This window comes from Triticum aestivum, chromosome 2A (genome assembly GCF_018294505.1).
Source record: "Triticum aestivum cultivar Chinese Spring chromosome 2A, IWGSC CS RefSeq v2.1, whole genome shotgun sequence".
NCBI lineage: Eukaryota > Viridiplantae > Streptophyta > Magnoliopsida > Poales > Poaceae > Triticum > Triticum aestivum.
In genome coordinates, this window is record NC_057797.1 from 23,799,492 (window position 1) to 23,809,083 (window position 9,592).

Below are 9,592 nucleotides of genomic sequence, written 5' to 3' on the forward strand. Positions count from 1 at the left end.
AAGAAAGACAAGCGACATGGATCTCCTTGGAAGGCATCTGTTTGACTTAACTGATATCCATCTCATTGAATCAAAAAACATGAATACCACTTGTTGACTGACCTTGGCATCAAAGAGCACGAATACCACTTGTTGACTGATTTCTTACCGGGACCAACAAGATCTCAGCGAGCAAGTCTTTGAAAAACATAAACAGACGGATGGCAGCTTCGACGGTGACCATCGTAGCCGAGGGCCACACCAACCCGGGCCACACACAAGAACCCGGTCTCTCCATTCTCTGTCCACATGGTTGGATGGTCAGGTGGACAGCGATATCCACATTCCATCCACCAGGGTCCAACTTTTGCTGCTCACATTTATTCCGGATTTATTTCAGGATTTCCGGCGATATATGCGCGCTCAAACTCTTGCCTCTGTACCGTGCTATCATTATCATTATATTATTAAAAAAAGAAAAAGCAGAAACGGCGCCGCGCAGCCCCGCACACGCCACCCCTTCCGTGACGACCACATATCTATCCATCCATACTCCCCCACTGACAGCCGGGGCCGCCCCGCCGCGGCTCCGGCGACCCGCGCCCACCGGCCCAGCACGCGCCAGTAACGGCCGCGCCGTTTTGTCCCGTCCCCGTCCCCGGCTCGCCGTCGCTATCCATCCGCCCGGCCCCTTTGACCCCCCGCGCCTATATATACGCCACCCCAGGGCCGGGGCCCCATTCCCTGCCCTGCCACCCCACCCCACCGCACCGCCGCTCCCCGAAAATTTTCCCGTTCCCTCCCCGTCCCGCTTAAACCCCTAACCCTAGCGACCGCGCCGCCGCCGCCACCCCAAAGCCATTTCTGAGCTCGTCTTTCGGCCGGACGCGGGGCGGGCCTTCGGGGATGGCGCCGTTCGGGGACGGCGGCGGGATGGGGGGAGGCGCGTTCGGCGACGGGGGGATGGGCGGCGGCGCGTTCGGCGGCGCCGGACGCGCGTTCGGGCACGGCGGGGAGGAGGACGCCGCGGGGTGGGGCTGGGACCCGCTGCGCAGCGGCAGCGCGCCCCCGACCATGGACGGCGCGCTGCTGGCGCCGGAGGGGGTTCTTGGCGGCGGCGGCGGCGGCGGGGATTCGTTCTTCTCCGGGGCCGGCGGGCTCGGCGCCAGGCTCGACGAGGTCAGCAGGCGCCGCGGGGTCATCGACCAGGTATAAAGAAGGCCGGCGCCGCCGTTTCTTGATTGGCTCTGTACTGTACTTCAATCCTGTCCTGTTCCGTGCTTCTCCGTCGCTGGTTAATGGCGCCGTGCCGTGCCGTGCCGTGCGTGCTGTAGATTGGATCTACTTATCATCTATCGGTGTGTGCTCTAGCAGGGGTTCTCCGTTGGATTTCGTTTCGATCTGTGCGCCGCGAGTTCCTCCCCTGCTCGCGCGAGGGCGGCTGGCTGTAAATTTGTTATCTTTTTTTGATCTCGCAAAAAGAAGGTTGCTAGATTGGTAGTCTAATTGAGCAGATGCCGGCGGCGTGCGAGGGTTACGGCATAGATTGTTTCCGATTGAGGACATTACGCCCTGCTTTGTGCGTCTACGGGGGTTGAAATTGGATGGTTCAGGTCTCTGTGTGTAGTAAAGTTGGCAAAAGCTTGATTCTTTTCATTGTTTCTGTCCTGTATCGGTTCTAATGTTGCAGATGTAGGCAAGCACCCCTGGTTTGGTGCCTGTTGGTGGAGACTTGATCGAGTGTTTGGTGGTGGTGATGACTGGCTGGAAGCATCGGCATTGTTTTGATCCATATGTGGTCTATGCTTTTACTGATTGATTGGATTGTCCATGTGTCTTCTTGGTTGTGCAGTCCTGTTTCTGCTCAATGTCATCACATTGGAACCTATTGCAGATTTAGTGGATGCAACTCGTTTTTAACAAGTATATTCGAGTACTGCACAACTCGGATTTAGTGGATGCAACTCGGATTGCCAAGTACCTAGTTAGTACTTGGCAATTGCCTGAGTTGCGATTTATGTGTCTGTTCACCGCGATGAGTTGGATCGTGGGGAAGCGTGGCACCTGCTTTGGTAGACACCCTGTTTCGCTTGTTTAGTTTGATGATTATTTTTCGTTTCAATGTGGTAAGACCATTTGGCTTTAGCCTAATATAGCATGAGTTGTTTAACATAGGTATTAATAGCCTGCTGCCTGCATTGACTACTTTGTTGATGTAATGGGTGGTAAATATCATCAAGCTTATATGTGTCAAGCAAGGTTTTGGATTTTTGGTCAGTTGTTAAATGTACAAATATGTCGCCCTTTTTCATTTACATTTTTGATAATTTATTTCTCTTTTCTCTCTGGAAAAGGAGAGGGATTGAGAGGAAGGTAGCTGGTTTGGGTGAAGAAAAGAGAAATATGGTAGGGTTTGCAGTTGGTTCATGCTCTGCAAATCAAAGGCACAACTCTACCTATCACTTCTTCCCTGTTACTCCCTCCGTAAACTAATATAAGAGCGTTTAGATCACTACTTTAGTGATCTAAACGCTCTTATATTAGTTTACAGAGGGAGTACATCTATATTCGAATTGTCCCTTGTTTTGTACTAAATCACCCATGCTAACCAATGCAGCTACACAAGTTTAGGCAATGGACTTGTGGTACTGTGTCATGGAATATGTTGTGAGCTCATTGCGCTTGCGTCCTCATAACTTCCTTTTTTTGTGGTTTAACTTTTGGTATTTGTTCTTATGTGATTGTGTAACTGGTGTGTGCAAATATCATCAGCAAAAGCTTTGGCATCTATCCTGATTTACTAAATGCATCTCATATAAAGGCACCAATTTCAGATGTATGTAGTTTTGCTGTTCATGTTCATAATTGATACATCACTTAATAAAGTTTTGTGTTCTTTGTTTCAGGACCATTATGGTAACTCTGCATTACTATCTAAAGGTGTCGGAGGCCCCCAGCTTAATGGTACCAGAGGGTTTGATGGGCAGCCATTTAGACCAAGCATAGTTCGTGGTGTTGGCGCAACACCAAACCACTCCACATTTGATATGGGTTCAACATTGGCAGAACATGATGCTGAATTTTATGGCCATCAGAATCACTTCATGCCAGACATGGGAAAGATCAACACTTTTGGCAGAAGGGACTTTGATTCTACTTATCTCTCAGATTCTGATCTTTCAGATACTTTCTCTGGATTGAGGCTGTCTAATAGGGCATCATTTGATGAAAGGAGTCATGAGAAAGAGCTGCTGGATGAAATGCTTATGCATCGCAGATATTTCAACTCTAATATGGCTGATGATAGCCGGCTTCCTTCAGCTGGTAATGCTTTTCACTCACCTAGGTCCAAGCACATGGATTTTCGCCCGACACGTCGAAATTGTTTACGTAGGCAGAACAGTTCAATTGATGCCCCCAATGTCCCAAGGATGAATCACCATCACATGGATAATGTTGATCAACTGTCTTTTGCTGGAAGGCTAACTTTGATGCAGTCAGGCAATTTGCGTGGGGAGGCCAATTATCTCCGTGATGCAGCTACAACAAATATGATAAACCCCTTGAGCAGTAGAAACAACACCATTACAGACTTGGATCTGGCTAGGAATCGTAGGGCATACCTTGAGGATCAGTTTGCCCGGCAGTGTCTGCAGAATGAAAGTAGTTATGTACCAAAATCTGGTCTCTCTTATAGTGGTAACAGGCTCTATCATGATGAGCCTTGTTTCCCCTCTTCAAGGGCGCAAAGATTAGGGCCTAACTTTCATCCTAATTTGGGGAGCATTCCATGTCACGGTGACCAGCAATCACGACTCTTCTCTGTTAATAGAAGGCCAGCTGGTAGGAATATGGGCCTGCAGAGCAATCAAGAAAATGCTGTAGAACACTGCATAGATTCTATTGATAGAAACAGTGAAGAAACCTTGGAGCTACTTGATGCAGTTGGCCATGTCATGAATGTCAGGTATATTATTCTTCTATTCCGCAGTTGGCTTTTTAGTTCAATATATTTCTGTAGAAGTCATCTCATTTTTATCTTAATGCAGCGTGGATCAACATGGCAGTCGGTTTATTCAACAGAAACTAGAAGAGGCATCTGCTGAGGATAGGGAAAAGATCTTTCCAGAGATACTGGCCAATGTTATTGCTCTAACAACTGATGTGTTTGGTAATTATGTGATCCAGAAGGTACGTCAACTGGTCCTGGTAATTTGATGATTTTTTTTTTTGGGATGTACTGATGTTTGTGATGCACTGTTCACAGTTCTTTGAGTTCGCTACGGAGAGCCAGCTGAAACAGTTAGCAGATAAACTCAATGGCCATATTAAGGCTCTAAGCGGTCAGATGTATGGTTGCAGAGTTGTTCAAAAGGTCAGTTTAATGTTAATGATTTGTTTCTGTTACAGTGTCATGCAAAATTTGTTCCTTCTGTTTTTCTGTAAATGTCCTAAAAATGCAACCCATAAGAAATTCAGCATTAAAGAATTTTTATGATTTTTTAGTAATCAAAATTCAGTGTAGGAATTGGTAGTTAGAAAGCAGTTTGTGAGTTATTTAGCCATTTTTTGTGACAAAATTATCTGGTACTGCATATTTCACAAAAATGCATTTATCTTTCGATTTATTTTGTGCCCTGACCTTGTTTCGGATGCTCCAGCTGTTTGTACATGAGATAATCCACCAAATTCTGGTACTTCCATGTTGCTGCTAGTACTAACTTGACAGCACAGCCATACTTAGACCTTCAAAAGGTCAATCTTCAGTTTACTTGACTTTTGAGCCTGCTAGTAGTAACTTGACAGCCATTTAAGGATGTCTTGGTTGTTCACCTGACAGCCATCCAATTGTTGTTATGTGTTGACCTGATTTATTGTCTTCCAATGGCATTTGACATTGTGATGACCAACTCATTGACGTAGTAAGTTTATTGACTGGTGTTTTTCTTACCCTGTTCCATTGAGTAGTAAATCATCATTGGCTTGTATAGATGTCAGCATGCTCCTTTCTACTCGTTTTGGAGCACCTGTTCTTCACTTCTAAGAGTTGTTGCATTGAATGGTAGTCCTCATCCATTGGGGTTTTGATTGACATGGCACATTTGCAATGGAGTTTCATATATCTTTAGCATGCTTTAAATTATAAAATTCTAATATTCAGTATTGACAGGTTATTGAGGTAGTTGATATGGACACAAAGATTGCTATAGTTTATGAGCTCATGGATTCTGTTCTGGATTGTATCGGTGATCAGAATGGCAACCATGTAATCCAGAAGTGCATTGAGTGTGTTCCTGAAGATCGCATTCCATTTGTTTTAGAGCCTATACTATCACAAATTTTTAAGCTTTGTACTCACCAATATGGCTGTAGAGTTATTCAGGTACAAAAATTGCACATTCTTTTTTGTTTTGAAGTGTTAGATTAATCCCTTTTGAACTAAGAAGAAGATTGTAATATGTATTTGCAGAGAGTTTTGGAGCATTGCCGTAAACCGGCGACTCAAAGTGCTGTGATGAATGAAATTGTGCAGCATGCTTTTTCTTTGACTGAAGATAAATATGGGAACTACGTTGTTCAGGTATGTCAGTACACTCTGTATATGTATTGTATATACTGGAATAGTTTTCTATATATACATCTTACAGCCCTAAGCCACTGGTCCAGCCAAATAATCTGCATATGTTGCTGCCAAAAATAATTTGTTTCTATTGAATTTTGACTTCTGAGTGTCATCCTAGCTAGAAAGGTTGTGTTGCATTTATCATGTGAACTTACAGTAGGATACATTTCCTTAACTAGCTGCCAGTTGTAGGTCTCTTTCATATTGAAGTGTATAAAATCTATTTGATCCAATAAAAAATATTTTTGCACTTATCTGCAGGGGATTTCCTTTTCAATTAAAAGACCAGCTCGTTTTAGGAATACTTGGATAAATAATACACCTTTTTTTAGCAAGACTGGAACATGACTTGATTAGTTAACAACCTAGTTTCCGCATGTTTTTGAATATTAAAATGTTAGTCTATTTTAAATAAAGTCTTGTACATTACATGCGTACATTTTATTATATAAATTGCAGAACTTAAAAAAAGAGCTAGGCTTTAATTTTATATTTTGCCACCGCGTTATGCTTTTCTGACAAAGCGAACGCCTGAGCGCAATTCTGCGCACATTAAGTGCAATGCGTTTTACTGTGGCTTAGAGCCTAGGTGTGCCTTTTTTAACTATAATAAATCTAACGATGTACTCCCTCTGTAAATTAATATAAGAGTGTTTAGATCACTACTTTAGTATTCTAAACGCTCTTACATTAGTTTACGGAGGGAGTACTTCTGACTGAAAATGCAAGTCTTTTAGGACATGACTGCACTTTGACCATATAGAACATGTTGTCTCACATAAACGTAGTTATGCATTGCCGAAGTAATAGTCCATGATAAATCTAGCAATATCAAACTTAATACTTCTGTATATACCATATTATCTAATTTGATAATATATGTCCATGAGGATTTTGAAGTATCATTTAAAAATAAACATAGTATACCTTTATGGGGGTTTTAATAGTCATTCCAATTTTCCAATGCTGGTGCTCCAAAGCAAGTTATGTTAGCAATATACAGTCCTTATCTAATTGTCTGGCCATGTAATCTGTTCAGTAATAAACCATTTGAGAACTGAAGCATGTAAAAGTTCCCATGTCATTTGATACATTTGTATTTGTCCAGTCCATTTTATTGCTGCTTTCCATCTAGTGTTGACGTTAGGTACTTCTTGATGAACCTTTACTCTACAGCATGTCTTGCAACATGGGAAGCCAGAGGAGCGGTCGTCAATTATTCAGAAGCTCACAGGGCAAGTGGTTATCTTGAGCCAGCAGAAATATGCATCTAATGTCATTGAGAAGTGTTTGACCTACGGAACTCCTGAAGAGCGTGATGTCCTTATAAGGGAGATATTTTCTTGTGGTCAAACATTTCAGGTTTGTCCCAGTTCACTACGACACTGTGCATCACTGCATATTTTCTAATCAAACCATTCTGATCTTGAAAACCACATTTCGAAATACACAGGGATACGTGGCATTAAGCACGTTTCCTTTGCATGAATACCAAAATTGCCTTGTAGTCAACAGATTTACAGCAACCCCCTCTGAACAGCATGCCGTTTGGGAGGTGATACTGAGTTCAGTTTGCCAGAATTGTTTATTAGTCATCAATATTGACCCGTGCAAAACCACTCGCCCACAGCATGTGTTTCCCAGATCATATATACATTTTTTTTGTTATATGCAAACATATTTTCCTTATATACTACAGAGTATCTTCACTGCTACGAATATCTGAGTATCTTCACTGCTAACTTCTCGATTGGTCATTTCCTAAAGCCCCAAAATGTGTTGTTCTTTTTGTATGTCTAGACAATACATGAGTTGATAGTGTCTGCAAAAGACTTGCAGGTTTAGTGTGTGCTCGACTTCTGGGTCATAGGATATCAGACATTTGTTACCGTGTTCTATTATTAGCTGCGCAGGTTTTTAGCAGGTTTTTTCATGATGCGCACCAATTCTGTGTGATACCAGTGCACTTCATTCTGACTTTGCCCATTTGTTATGCAGACACTGATGAAGGATCAGTTTGGCAACTACGTCGTACAGAAAGTCCTTCAGACCTGTGATGACAAACACCTTGAGATGATCCTGTCAAGCATCAAGGTGCACTTGAACGAGCTGAAGAACTACACATATGGGAAGCATATCGTTGCACGGGTTGAGAAGCTAATTATCACAGGAGGTAAGCAGATGGCCAGACTGATGTATCATATCACAAGATGTGGATATCTTTTCAGATTCCTAACACTTTCTGCTTGTTCTCAGAGAACCGGGTGCGGATGGCGTCGAAGCCCTGCCGATGCCAACAGGCGGCGAAGTGCGCTGACGCCGACGCTGATTCTTCTTAAAGCATTTGCCGTCACTTCTGGTGGAGCATGGATGGACTGTGGAGGTTTTTTCTGTCGGTACAGCGTGCATGTAATGTCATGCCTTGGTAAAGAGGAGCAAGGTGTTCCCTTTCCTGTCTTGTATAGAATCTGGAGAGTCTTCGGGAAACTTCCGAGTAACTAGTTGAGTATTAGGGTTTGCCGCTGTATATCTTTTCGGCCATGTAAAAGTTTACAGGTGGATATATAGCTGTACATGTTATGGAGTTGTTAGCTTGGTGAATTGTGACTGTTTAATTTGTTTCTGTTGGAGCTGCTACTTGATGGGGTTAACTTTCTTTGCAAAACCAATGTCTTTGTATTATAGTTCTAGTTTACCTTTGTGCCACCTTGGTGGTACCTAAGGCTACTAGTAGCTCGCAGTTCTTGTCTAATGGTGTCTCAAACAAACCCTCTTTTGTTCAAACAAATGAATCGGTTTTCCAAAATTTATGTGTTTTTGAAAAACTAGTTTATTTGGTTGAACTAAAGATGGTTAGAGGGCACTCTATTCTATGGGTTACCAATGTGCATCACTAGTTTCAAGCAATATTTGTTTTGTCTTGTGTTTAGCCTTTTAACTTTTGTAAGCCTCATCGTTTCAACAAGTATTGAAAGGGGCCTACCCTTCAAAAAAAAAAAAAAGTATTGAAACATTGCTAGCTTCAACTTGAGCTCAAAGTTAGCTAGATGCACTCTCTGACGCCAAACTGCCGGCAGCGAGTGCGCAGAGTCGCGATGCCCTCTGGCCACGCGTGGCCAAGGAAGCAAAGGCACCTCGACGGCTATTCCGTGTTCCCGGCGGAAGGCGACCACGGCTTGTGGCACTGGCCGCAGCACCCTCTATCTGTAGAGAGGAGAGGCGCGGAGCAGTGGACCATGGCGCGGCTGCAGCGCAGCGCTTCAACCCCCCGAGGAGCGGCGTGGCTGCTCGGGGCCAAGGCCCCTCCCGTGAAGGAGATGGCGATGCCCTGAGTCCCTGAGGGGCACGCGACGTGGCCTGGCCCTCCGGCTGCGTCGTCGGCAGAGCGGTTCCGTATATGCTGGTGATGCGGCGCTGCTAGCGCGGACTGGCGGTTATCAGGGACTGCACCAGAGAAAAAAAAAAAAAAGAGTTCGGCAGTTTTCACTTCAGACCTTGTGGTTTCCTATAAATCACAAATGACTGCCTGCAATTCTCTCACGCATGATAGCCTATTTTTCTCAAGAAAATATATATGGTTATTTATTATATGTGGCATGTTCAATGTGTTTGCTTTTTATAGCAATTCCTACAACATGTCATATTAGTACAATGACATTGTTTTGCGATTGGGATTAAGTTTTCTCGCACAACATTTGCGATTGAGGAATTTTCTTTTTCTCGCAAAATAATCTCATTGCGGTTGAGATCGATTTTCTCTCGCACTCCGCTGAATTATCTTGCAACTTGATACAACATCATCTCATTTTAATTTGATGTCTATACAATTCAAGTTTTTCACTTGAGGATCAAGTTTGCAACGTCATTATTATTCGTTACGTTCGTAATGTATATCTGTAGAGTACCTTGTATTCCAGAATAAACTACGATGTAATATATTTCCATGTTATTCTACATGCTGAGATTGATTACATCTATTATTTGCAATTG

At 43.5% G+C, this 9,592-nt stretch overlaps 1 protein-coding gene across 1 annotated transcript; it reads left to right on the forward strand.

Moving 5' to 3' along the window:
* The first annotated feature begins 715 nt into the window (after window positions 1–715).
* Window positions 716–8,253, forward strand: LOC123187156 (pumilio homolog 3). The gene is made up of 9 exons (XM_044598930.1): window positions 716–1,188; window positions 2,886–3,946; window positions 4,029–4,170; window positions 4,247–4,354; window positions 5,150–5,362; window positions 5,450–5,560; window positions 6,779–6,964; window positions 7,601–7,775; window positions 7,859–8,253. Exons 1-9 carry the CDS (start codon window positions 886–888, stop codon window positions 7,939–7,941), a joined length of 2,382 nt encoding a protein of 793 aa, XP_044454865.1. The 5' UTR covers window positions 716–885; the 3' UTR covers window positions 7,942–8,253.
* Window positions 8,254–9,592: the final 1,339 nt, after the last annotated feature.